This window comes from Nicotiana sylvestris, chromosome 7 (genome assembly GCF_000393655.2).
Source record: "Nicotiana sylvestris chromosome 7, ASM39365v2, whole genome shotgun sequence".
Classification (NCBI taxonomy): Eukaryota; Viridiplantae; Streptophyta; class Magnoliopsida; order Solanales; family Solanaceae; genus Nicotiana; species Nicotiana sylvestris.
The window spans coordinates 8,919,816-8,933,044 of record NC_091063.1 but is presented as its reverse complement, the minus strand read 5'-3'; the positions used below and the strand labels follow the sequence as shown (position 1 = coordinate 8,933,044).

The window sequence follows — 13,229 nt, the reverse complement described above, 5'->3', positions numbered from 1 at the left end:
AAAGGTATGCAATCATATATTGGTGCATCGCATAGAGATTGATTCGGTGTTTATATGTTGAAAGCAGGCCTGGAAGAAGATTCCGGATATTGGAATTTGGCTCTGAGGCTAATTTGCCTAAACAAAAGGGGAATCTCTAGATTTATTTGAGCCAATGTGCTTAACTGGGTTGTGGTAGCACGGGTACGAGGTGTTAAACAGCGATTTCAGACAACTCCGGAGCAGTTCTTAGCATGTTCGAGGACGAACGTATGTTTAAGTGGGAGAGAATGTAACGACCCGACCAGTCGTTTTGAGCTCTTGCGCGTCATTCGGCGTTTTGAGGCCATGGGCAGCTTCAGTTCAGGTATTACGACTTGTTCGCATGGTCGGAATTGAAATTCGGGAAGTTCAGAGTTGATTTGGAAAGAGAATTCTTATTTCAAAAGTTTCAAGTGTGAAGATTCTGACGAAGGTTGGATTTTGAGTAAACGACCTCGAAATCGGGATTTGAAGGTTCCAACATGTTTGTATGATGATTTTGGATTTGGGTGTATGTCCGGATCGGGTTTTGGATAACGCGGGAATGTTTTGGCACCTATTGTGAAAGTTAGCATTTTGGAAGAATTTCATAAATTTGGGTTGAAGTGCATTTCATTGTTACCGATGTTTGTCTGGGATTCCTAGTTTGGGAATAGGTCCGTATGGTGATTTTGGTATTGGGAGCACGTCCGGAAGTGGATTCGAAGGTCCGTAGGTCATTTTGGGATCATTTTGCGAAAGTGAGAAATTTGAAGGTTTTTGAGGAGTTTGACCAGAAGTGAACTTTTTGATATCAGGGATGGATTCTGTTTTCGAAAGTTAGAGTAGGTCTGTAATGTCAAATGTGAATTGTGTGCAAAATTTAAGGTCAATCGGACGGGATTTGATAGGTTTCGGCATCGAATGTGGAAGTTGGAAGTTCTAAAGTTCATTAAGCTTGAATTGGGGTGTGATTCATGGTTTTGATATTTTTATGTGATTTGAGGCCTCGAGCAGGTCCGTGTTATGTTATGGGACTGGTTTGTGTGTTTCGGAGGTATTTGGGTTGTATTGCGCTCTTATTTGATGTTTTCGGCATCGTTTCTTTGGGCATAAAGGGCACTATATTGATCAAACGACTTTTATTTGCGATTGGATTGAACCATTAGATCCGTATTGTAATTACGGAGCCATAGCAATAAGAATCGTCGAATTTCGATGTCGTATGAGAGAGTTATGCCCATTTCTGTGTCGGAAAAAATTGCTGATTTCTGGTGCGAAGATTTGTTCTTCATGAACGCGAGAGAGGTTCTGTGAACATGAAGAAGGATTTTTGGGTTTACCATTCAACGCAAAAAATTACTCTTTGTGAATGCGAAGGTCTCCCATGAAGGCGATGAAGAAAAATCGCCTGGACAGTGCTTTAAACAGAGAATTTTAGTATTTTGGGCATATCTTTGATTTCTAGAGCTCCGTTTGAGGTGATTTTCGCAGCGTTGTTCTCGTCTCAACAAGGGGTTAAATATATGACCTCTTATTTTGATGTTTATACATGATTATTTCTGTTGGCTTCTATTTTTATCCGTATTTGGATTGTAGAAATTGGGATTTTGAGCCCCAAAAGTTGAAAATGGTAAATCCTTGATTTGAGGGTCGATTCATGGACGAAATTTGATGAATTTCTGGATATAGACCATATGAGTTATGGGTAATATTTATTTTCAATATCTTTCGAAATACGGGCACGTGGGCCCGAGGGTTGACTTCATTGACTTTTCGAGCGGAGTTGGGAGTTGTTACAAATTGATTTATTATGAGTATTAGAGTATATTTTTATTGTTTGCACATTGCTTGACTAGTTTTGGAGCGACGGACACCAGTTTGAAGTGTTAGAGCGATGTTGGAGCCGGTTATGGCACTTCGGAGCAAGGTAGGCCTCCTTTCTAACCTTGTAAAAGGGAATTAACCCAATAGGTAAACTAAATTATGATATGCTTCTATTTGTGGGGACTATGTACGCACGAGGTGACGAGAGTACGTACGTAGCTACTAGCTATGCCTATGTTCGAGTAGTTTTAGGCTTATATCATGCCTCGTTGATATTGTTATTGATTTATGATTATTGTTTGCCTTGAGAAGGAGCGAGATTGAGTTTGCTTATTAAATATTTTGAGAGGAGTTTAAATTGAGGAAGAATTTGGGATCTTAAAAGTTTTCATTCGAACTTCGTATTTTGTATAGAATGGAATAATACTAAATAATAACTTAAGAAATCTATGTGTAACCGCGTCGCAAGTATGAATCCGCGAGTGGGGTAATTCCTTAAATTTATATTTGACCGCATCACAAATATGATTCACAAGCAGGGTAATTCCTTAAACTTATATTTGACCACGTCGCAAGTATGATCCGCGAGCGGGATAACTCTTTCTACTACTCTCATGGGAGCGGGCCGATTACCTTGGCAGGTTAATAGATACATCTATGGTTCTCGTCATTTGACCCTCGAAAGTGCACAGTTTACTTTTATGTTGGATCGGGCCGTATGCCTCGGAATTTCCTATATATATTATCCTCGTGGAATCGTGCATAATATTTGGCAAGAAGCCAATGTATGTGAGGGTTTTTCCTTGATTTGAATTATGACAACCTCTTTGATGAAATCCACTATATCTATATATATGCTCCGGTTACGGAGGGAACTTGCTAGTTGAGAGCTTGAGTAAATTGTAAAGAGGGAAATTGTACCATGTATTTTATACTTGTTTGTTTCATATATTTTCTCTGTTTCATATTTATTCACTTCTTTATTATACCTGATATTATTGAACCACTAGTAAGTGTTGAAGTTAACCCCCTGTCACTACTTCTTCAAGTTTAGTCTGGAGACTTTCTGGGTACGCATTATTTTCGTACTCATACTACACTTGTTGTATATTTTTTTGTACAGGCACATGTACGTCTAGTGGCCTTGTGGGCGCATCGGCATGATTGATATGGGAACTTAGGTGAGCTACATCTTATGAGATAATCCGCAGCCAGCAGAGTATCCTTCAGAATACTTGTATTTTTCTTTTCTGTCCGAATTTATATTTCGGACAGTTATTGTATTTTATTTTAATTCCTAGTAAAGGCTCATGCACTTGTGACACTGGGTTATGGGATAATGATGGGATATTCAGTATTGAAATTGGAAAACATTATTATTATTTTATAAAGTTCATCTTTTACTAGTTAAATTGAAGGAAATTTATGATCTCAAAAATATAAAAATGAGAATTAATTAACTATTTAGTATTGGCTAGCCTGACAGTGGTGTCTGGTGCCATCACTACCTTTAATGAATTTTGGGTCGTGACAATTTCTTCCGTAGCCAATCATCGAGGGACCAGGTCCTCAACTTGATTTCATCAAACCTAGTGCCAAGTGATTCTTTTCAAAATGCTCTCTGCTCGGTGCTTTGGTGAAGATATCTGCAATTTGACCTTCTGTGCTGCAGAACTTCATGCATATGTGCCCTTTCTCAACATTGTCTCTGAGAAAGTGATGTCGCACATCAATATGTTTTGTTCTCTTGTGTTGAACTAGATTTTTTGCCATGTTGAGAGCACTGGTGTTGTCACATAGTAAGGGCATGCAATCAGAGAACACGCCAAAATCTTCTAGCTACTGCTTGATCCACAACAGTTGAGCACAGCAAGAGGCAGATGCTTCATACTCAGTTTCAGCAGTTGAAAGGGCCATTGAGTTTTATTTTCTTGTGCCCAATAAGATTAGACACGAACCTAGAAAATGTGCCATACCAGAAGTGCTTTTCCTATCCAACAGATACCCAGCATAGTCAGCATCAGCATACCATATTAAGTCAAAGTTATCTCTTGAGGGATACTAGAGAACCAGGTCCTGCATCCCTTTGAGATATCTTAGGATTCTCTTGGCTACCTTCAGATGAGATTTCTTTGGATTAGATTGAAAACTACATACATGGTCTCATTCACAGAGGAACCATGTTCATCCATGTCCAGGCGAGTGGCTGTGGCAATGGGAGTATCAATGATTTTTATCCTTCCATGTCAAATCTCTTCAGCAGCTCCTTGATGTACTTCTTTTGACTTATCATTGTCCCCTTGGGAGTTTGATTCACCCATAAACCCAAGAAAAAGTTCAGTTCCCCCATCATGCTCATTTCAAACTCATTCCCCATGAGTTTTGCAAATTCCTCACACAGAGAATCGTTTGTTGCCCCAAAAATAATGTTATCAACACAGATTTGCACAATGAGCAGGTTCCGTCCTTGTTTCTTCAGAAAAAGGGTGTTGTCAATTTTTCCTCTTGTAAAACGATTTTCTACAGCAAAATTTGACAACTTTTCATACCACGCACGAGGAGCTTGCTTTAGCCCATACAGAGCCTTGTTAAGTTTAAAGACGCGCTCAGGATGCTCATGATTCTCAAATCCAGGAGGTTGCATGAAGAAGACCTCTTCTTTTAGAAAGCCATTCAGAAATGCACTTTTGACATCCATTTTGAACAATTTGAATTTCATATGAGATGCAAATGCAATGAGAATTTTGATGGCCTCCATTCGAGCAACTGGAGCAAACATTTCATCATAGTCAATCCCTTCTTCTTGATTGTAGCCTTGAACTACTAGCTTGTCTTGTTCCTTGTTGTGTTTCCAAACTCATCAAGTTTGTTTTTGAATACCCACCTGGTTCCTATAACAGTTCTGTCAGCAGGTCGTGGAACCAGGTGCCACACACTGTTCCTCTCAAATTGATGAAGCTTTTCTTGTATAGTTGTAATTCAGTCTGCATATTTCAATTCTTCCTTGATATTATTGGGCTCTATTTGAGAGAGAAAGGCTGAGAAGGCAAGTGGTTTCTTGTTTTTGATCTGGTTTGGATTCCTGAATCAAGAGGAGTGATTATGTTTTGAAGAGGGTGTGAGCTCTTGTGCTTCCAGTTGGACACCTGAATCTCATTAAGAGAGGATCCAGGTTCTTCTAGATTTGATCCATGTGTCATGTTCCTCACCTCAGCAACTGGAGTTCCATGTACATCATCCACAACTCTGTTTTCTGCTTCAGTTATTGTGATTGAGGGACTAGGTTTCTCTATGTCGGCTAGAGTCTCATCTTTAGTTCTGAGGAACAAGGTCCATGTGAATCTGGAGTAGTCATCCACAATGACGAAAATGTACTTATTTCCTCCTCTACTTGGCACTCTCATAGGTCTATATAGATCCATATGGAGGATATCAAGTGGCCTTGAAGTGTTTACTTACTTTTTTGGGTTTGAAGGAGGACCTGATCTGCTTTCGTTTTGCACATGCATCACACCCCTTGTAATTTTTGAAGCTTGACTTGAGCAATCCACAAACTAGGTCCTTCTTGACCAACTTGTTCAGCAATGTAAAACTTGTATGGCCCAACCTTCTATGCTGCAGTTCAGCATTATCATCCACAGCACTCAGACATATAAGATCTCTTTTATGTAGGGACTCAAAATTAGCGAAATAGATATTTTTGTATCTTTTTGCCATTAGGATTACTTCACCAGTCACAAGGTTTGTGACTGTGCATATATTTTGACATAAATTCCACCTTGTTGCCTTTGTCATAGATTTGAGAGACACTCAGCAAGCCGTACTTCAAGCCATTCACGTAATACACATTCTCGATTGAGTGAGTGAGAGACTTTCCAATTCTTTCTAACCCCGGAATGCATCCATTTTTACCATTACCAAGGGACACACTCCCTCCTTGCAGGTCTTTGAGTTAAAGAAAATCATTAGTGCTTCCAGTCATATGCTTTGAGCAGCCACTATTCATATACCATCTTTGGCTGCTTCCTTTCACTGCTCCATGCACAAGAGAATCAAGGATTAGACTTAGGAACCCAAACAAGTTTGGGTCCCTTGTAATAAGAAAAAGGGTGAATTAATATTCTTTTTGTCCAAGCATGCATGACACATTTTTTATATGAGGGACCAGGTTCTTTAGCAGTAGTTACTTTTTCAGCAAAACATTATTTTTCTGCTGGGACTGGAATCTGGCTTTACATGTTTCCTTGAAATGTCTAGTGCTACCATAGTGAGTGCAAAGCCAGTTATCAGGTATAGTAGCGTACTTGCTATGTAGATTATAGGGTTTTTTCCTTTTTGGAATCCAATTCCCTGCTTGTTCCCCCCATTATTCTTATACATAGCAATGATTGCATCAGAGGACCAGGTCCACTTAAGAGATTTTTCTAAGTCATTCTTCACTATGCCTAGATCTTCCTGAAGTTGTTTGTTTTTCTCAAGCTCAGCACACATACTAGATTTCACTGATTTTAGCTCATTTTCAAGCCTAAAATGTGCCTCACTTGCAACTTCCTTCCCTTTTGAGTGTTCACAAGCTTACTTTCCCTTTTTAGTTTCTCAATTGTTTCCTTTAGGTCTACAACTACCTATAGGTCATCTCTCTCATGCTCTATGTTTGCAATTCTCTCAGTCAAGATATCATTTTCCCTTTTTAAACTCTCAATAGTCTCTTTTATATCAACCACAACCACCACTAGATTATCTCTCTCGTGTTCTATTTCTCCTAGTTCCGCGGTTAGCGCATTTTTATCATTGATGAGATTGTGATATGCATCAATTAAAATATTAGCCAAGGATATAAGCTTCTTTTAAGAATAGGATTTTAAATTTCTTTGAACATCCAGAAGGTTTACCTCATCTTCATCGTCATCTTCTTCATCCTCATCTGATTTAGCCATTAGAGGAAAGATGGAATCATAATCAGCTGCTTCACTTTCTACTGCCATCATGGAGCTGTCACCTTGCCCATCATCTTCTCCAGATTCGCTGGAAGAGTCTTCCCATGCAGCAAGACGTTGTTTCACAACGTTGTCAGCGACGTCTTTTATTTTGAATCTTTTTTGTCAGGAACCGAGTTTCTCTTGGTTGTTTTGTCTGTATTGTGTTTGTACTGATCTTGTTTGAGGAGAGGACAATCATTGATGAAATATCCCAGCTTCCACAATTATGACATAGATCATACCCTCTCGGCTTGCTGGAACTGCCCCTCTTTGGAATGCCTCCATTTCTGCGAACCATTTTCTGAAATCTCTTTGTCGGGTAAGCCATGTCAACATCCTCGCCACTTGAGTTATTGTTGTCTGTCTTGAGAACTAGGTTGTTCTCCCTTTTTGGCTCTTTTCTTTCATTATCCTCCTCCTCCTCCTCCTCCTCCTTCTTCTTCTTCTTCTTCTTCTTCTTCTTCTTCTTCTTCTTCTTCTTCTTCTTCTTTTTCTTCTTCTTCTTCTTTATTTCATAGGTTTTCAAACTACCAATGAGTTCATCGATGGTCAACTTCTACAAATCCTTTGCCTTTGTGATGACATTCACCTTGCTTTCCAAGAACCAAGTAATACACTAAGGATTTTCCTGATGAGTTTGTTTCTGGGAATGATTTCCCCAAGTGAGTGAAGCTCATTGATGATAGAGGTAAAGCGAGTGTGCATATCCTGAATGGACTCATCGTCCTTCATCCTGAAGAGATCATACTCAGTAGTTAACATGTCAATCTTTGACTGCTTGACTTGAGTCGTTCCTTCATGAGCTGTTTGGAGAGCTTCCCAGATTTCCTTTGCTGATTGGCATACCGATATCCTTTTATATTCATTAGGACCAATGCCACAAACAAGAATTTTCTTTGCACGAAAATTCTTTTCTATTGCCTTTCGGTCAGTGTCATTGAATTCCTTTCTCGTTTTGGGAATAATTACAACTGGGTCACTAACGGTCTTGGTAGGAACAAATGGTCCATCACAAATGACATCCCAAGCTCGGAATCTTCCTCCATGATAAAGTCGTGCATCCTAGTCTTCCACCATCCATAATATTGGTTGTTAAACCTTGGTGGTCTGTATGTAGATTAGCCTTCTTCGAAGTTTGGCAGAGTATCCATGAAGATCCTTTCTAGGTGTTAGCCTGATAGAAAGAACCCGCTCTGATACCAATTGATAGAATTTAAGGGTCCACCAAACTATATAGAGAACCAGGTTTTCTATTAGTTTCCACAAGACACACGCACAATGCAGTAAGTAAATGACACAATGTAGTTTTACGTGAAAAACTCCCAGCTCACGGGATTAAAAACTACGACCTATCCTTGTAGGATTTCAACTTCACTACTGAGCAAACTTTAGATTACAACCTATTATAACCTAGAATTAACCTTTTAATCCCTCACTAACTTTTCATAACTCTATTACAAGCCACTTTGTAATAACTTTATTACAAAGGTTTACAACTCGACTAACTCTAGCCAAGACATAAACACACAGGTTTATGATTTACAGAAGTTTCCTACACAATGCTTCTAACTAAGTTAAGTAGGAATTACAAGTGTTTTAACAAAGGTACAACACAACTAAGAACATGTAATAACTTCAATACATGAAACTAGTCCTTGGTTATGTTGTTCTTCGTTCTTGATGCTCTTGAGAATCACTTGCAAGATTGACACAGACTTGAGAGAATGCTTGATGAATTCTTAAATGTGCAAGTGATTTGTTTTTACCTTGCTTGATGTTAATAATTCATTTGTGACATCACTTGAATGATGTAAGCAAGTTAGGTAAAGGACATTCCCCATAAAGTTGACTGCTGCATTGTTTATGTACTGTGTCGTGTACGCGTAACTATACAACTGTGAAGAGTTGACTTGTATAGTCACCACGGAAACTGGTAGTTATTTGTTCCCTCTGCTGTTCCTTTGACTCTGAAGAGTTGAATAGTGTTCCCAACTAGAGACTTGTTGATCTTGAGTTATTGAGGATGTGTAATAGGTTCCTTATCTGGTTCTTAACAGTAAGTTTGTTAGATCATCGAAGCATAATAGAGATACACATATAACCTATCGCAAAAAATCTATATTGTCAGACTGAAAGCATATGTGTATTTTCTTCCCAGATTCTGAGATTAGTTGGTCAGAATTAAAGAAATCCTGCCAATATTGATTCTAAATTTCAAATTTTTGGTGAAAATACAATTACAGTTGAAAACTAAATGAAGAAAATAAAATATCTTCAGGTTGCGGCGCGGATATCTCGCTCTCTTTAAGGAGATTCAAGCCCACTGCAGCAAAGTCTTCACTGGTCCAATAGTAATCCTTTTGACTTGTCTCCCCCAGGATACAACAGCTCGATCGCGTCGTATGACTCGAACAAACTCTGGACAAGTTGTTGAGTCCAAAGCTCCACCAATATGAACACTTTTCTTCAACAAAAGTAAAAACTCTCTTTTTCTTTTTTTTACAACTTTAACCTCACTTTATTGAAGCACTCTACAATTATTATTTTCACACATTATGGAAGAAAGACTCTTATTTATAGGTGTAAAAAATTTTCCTTAAATTAAATTGGAAGAAAGTGGGATAGTAAGTTATGAAATCATGGAAAACATGCGATAATGGACAAATTAGTGTGTAATTAGTGGTAGAACATGGGAGGAGATTTACAAAAGAATTTTGGCTATTTTCTCATCATGGAATAGTGGGAGTTATGGGAGTTATAGTCATTTTCTACATCATGGAGTAATGGAAGTTATAGCATATTTTATTTTAATAATTTAATGATAAAACACTAACATTCTTTAATATTAAAATAAGAGAATTTACCAGTTGAAGGGAGACTATTATGCATGATGAAGGTGTGCTCTGCATTGAACCTCCACTTAGCAAAACATCGATCTTTACTCCAGAGTCAGTAGTGGTCTCAGACTTGAATTATGACTACTTTAGGGAAATAAATTATCACTGTCTACACATAATAATCAAGGTGTTGACATGAGCTTTATTAGCCAGCACATTACGGCCTTGTGCTATTCCGATTTTCATGAGTGTTTTTGAGAACAAGCTCAATTCTCATAGGAAGCGGCTTACTTCCATACTCACATAGGTGAAATCTATCAAGGGTGCTCTTGTAACTCTCACACCCCACTCATATGAGCTACAGATTTTCATTAAGAGTTAATAAAACTCAACCTCGCAAATCATTACAGGATAAATGCACTCACACCATAGGGTTGGAACAATAAAAATAGTGCATTTCAAACCAAGTCATCATATGATTCGTTCTTCCCATTGAACCTGGTTATAGGATCTCTAGTCCCCAGGTTGGGTTTCCTCATACATGACTTATGAGCTTGTGGGCTTCAATCCCATCCCCCTCGATGTGCTCCAGACCCTTTCTCTTGCTAAGGCCTTAGTCAATGGATCGACAAGATTTAACATAATCAACATTAATGGTATCACTTGTCAAATATGATCTCATAGTACTATGTTTTCTCCTTATAGGTCTGGATTTACCGTTGTAATAACGGTTTTGTACTATACTAATTTCAATGGTGCTATCATAATGAATTAAAATAGGAGGAATTGATTTTTCAAAATAAGAAATTTGAAATAATAAATCTCTCAACCAATTCGCTTCCTTACTAGCTGAAGCTAAAGCAATTAGCTCAGCCTCCATGGTAGAATTAGCAATTATTGTTTGCTTTTTTGATTTCCAATAAATAGCACCACCTCCCAAAGTAAAAATATAACCTGTAGTAGAATAGGAATCACCAGATAAAGTGTTCCAATCTGCATCAAAAAAGCCTTCGATTACAGCAGGATTTTTTTTATAAAATAAGCTATAGGTTTTTGTACCAAGTAAATACCTCATAACCCTTGTAATGGCGTGCCAATGTTCACTACCTGACTTACTTATAAACCTGCTAAGTGCTCCTACTGCGTATGCAATATCAGGCCGAGTACAATTAGTCACATATCTCAAGCTTCCGATTAAGCTAGCATATTCCTTTTGATTTATCACATCATTGTCACTTTGTACAGGAAATAAGTGAACACTTGAATCAAAAGGGGTTACAACATGCTTGCAATTAATAAAAAAAATTAAATTTTCTCAACATAATGTGATCTGGTCAAGGAAAATTCCATCACATATTCTAGTAATTTTCATTCCAAGAATGAAATTTGCCACACCCAAATTTTTCATGTCAAAATAGCTACTAATGCTTTTAGTTTCTCCAACAATATTCATGTTAGAGCCAAATATTAACAAGTCATCAATATAGAGGCAAACAATTACATATGAATTATTCCAAGACTTATAATAGATGCATTTATCATACTCATTTGATTTAAAACCATTTTCAATCATGCATGAATCAAACTTTTCATGCCATTACTTAGGTGCATGTTTCAAGCCATATAGGGATTTAGTAAGTTTACACATTTTACTTTCTTGGCCTGCTTCTATAAAACCCTCAGGTTGATCCATATAAATTTCTTTATTTAGATCCACATTTAAAAAAGTTATTTTTGCATCCATTTGATGAATATGCAAATCAAAATTGCAGCAATAGCAATTAAAAGTCTAATGGATGTAATTCTAGTTACCGGAGAAAAAGTATCAAAAAATTCTAGGACTTCTAGTTGCTTAAAACTTTTAGCAACTAACCTAGCTTTATACTTATCAGCGGAGCTATCAGGTTTTAACTATTTTCTTAGGACCCATTTGCACCCAATTATTTTATAACCTGGTGGTAAATCAAACAACTTCCAAGTTTTATTAGAAATTAGTGACTCCACTTTATCATTTACAGCCTCTTTCCAAAAAATAGCATCAGGTGACAATAAAGCTTCTTGTAAAGTAAGAGGATCATTTTCAATATTAAAAACATAAAATCAGGACCAAAATCTTTTTCTATTCTAGCTCTTTTACTTCTTCTTAACTCAAAAGCATCATTTTCTTCATTTTGCATAATAGAAATAAAAGAACTAGGCATAGACAAAAAATTATCTTTATCTTTGACTCCCACTATTTTTAGACTCAAATGAAAATTTATTTTCATGAAAAATAGCATCACATGATTCTATAATTATATTCTCTTCAAGATTTAAAAATATATAGGTTGTACTATTAGAAGTATAACCAAGAAAAACACAAGTGGTAACTTTTTTACCCAATTTTATTTTTTTATGAGGCACCCTATTCAACACATAACATGCAGTTAAAATAGCTTTACCCCACAAATTTAAAGGCGTATTTAACTCAATAAGCATGATATTAGTTAACTCTATCAAAGTTTAATTTTTTCTTTCAATCACACCGTTTGATGCAGGAGAATAAGGAGGACTTTATAAGCAGGAAACAACAGTGGATCAATCAATTAAGACTTTAATCGCTACTTAGAAGTAAAAAAAAAATACTTTCATAATATCTGTGGTTAGATCTTACCATTACAATTTTATAAAGACATGTTATATATTATGGATCGGTGACAAGTTCAGAATTAAGACAATCTATGTGAGTCGTGACAAATACTAAATTCATAAATTTCAAATGATTAGTTATGACAATATAATATTGATAACCAACAGCTATACACCTTCTAATAAATGGTTAAACACACGGAGCAGTAAAATTGAATCCAATACTAGATATGCGAATATCCGACTGACGCAGTCAAACTAGATATTCAAACATTTCTCATCATTAAGTGATGATGCAACTGTCATTTGATGTGATCTATATCCTGCAAAGAGTATTATCCTATGTTACGTATACAGGACAAATTGGACTAAAAAATTAATTAGTTAATTTGACTCAATATTTTTTCTGTCTTAAAATAAACTGTGTCCTGTGTACCTTCTAATCGATTATCTTTAATTGTATTCATTTTCCTAAAAAAGAATTTTATATAGTCAAAAATTCAGCATTACTGCAATGTTTTTTTGCAAATAAAAACCCACTCTTATGCTAAAATATTCAAATGATTTTAAAAAAATAATATTGATAATCCACTTTTATACAAAATATAATTGATTCACTAATAACCGTGTCTAAAATCTAAAATTACCCAAACTGGGGCGAAAGTAAGTACATAACCTGAATTGTAGTGGAAAAACACATTGAAGTAAGTTGAAAGTGGTTTGTTATTAACCAAAACATTCAATTAAAGCATAAAAAGCCATTAGTTAAATTTGAATTTTGAGCGTCATACAGATACTATTGATGACACTCTCAGACACTGATTAGTAATCCATCCATATCCTCAAATTGAACGTGTGATTCTTGTTGGCATATGGCGTTATTGGTCCTTATTGTTTGAAAGTTCTATGGTTTCAGTTATTTGTTTGTATATTGTATTTGTATTTGTATTTGAATCCG

At 36.6% G+C, this 13,229-nt stretch overlaps 1 protein-coding gene across 1 annotated transcript; it reads right to left on the bottom strand.

Moving 5' to 3' along the window:
* Positions 1-4,060: 4,060 nt before the first annotated feature.
* On the bottom strand, positions 4,061-12,738 carry LOC138872727 (uncharacterized). The gene is made up of 10 exons (XM_070151140.1): positions 12,708-12,738; positions 12,544-12,594; positions 10,490-10,636; positions 7,396-7,846; positions 7,049-7,333; positions 6,720-6,921; positions 6,064-6,282; positions 5,309-5,442; positions 4,974-5,169; positions 4,061-4,666 (listed from the first exon to the last, which is right to left on the bottom strand). Exons 1-10 carry the CDS (start codon positions 12,736-12,738, stop codon positions 4,061-4,063), a joined length of 2,322 nt encoding a protein of 773 aa, XP_070007241.1.
* Positions 12,739-13,229: the final 491 nt, after the last annotated feature.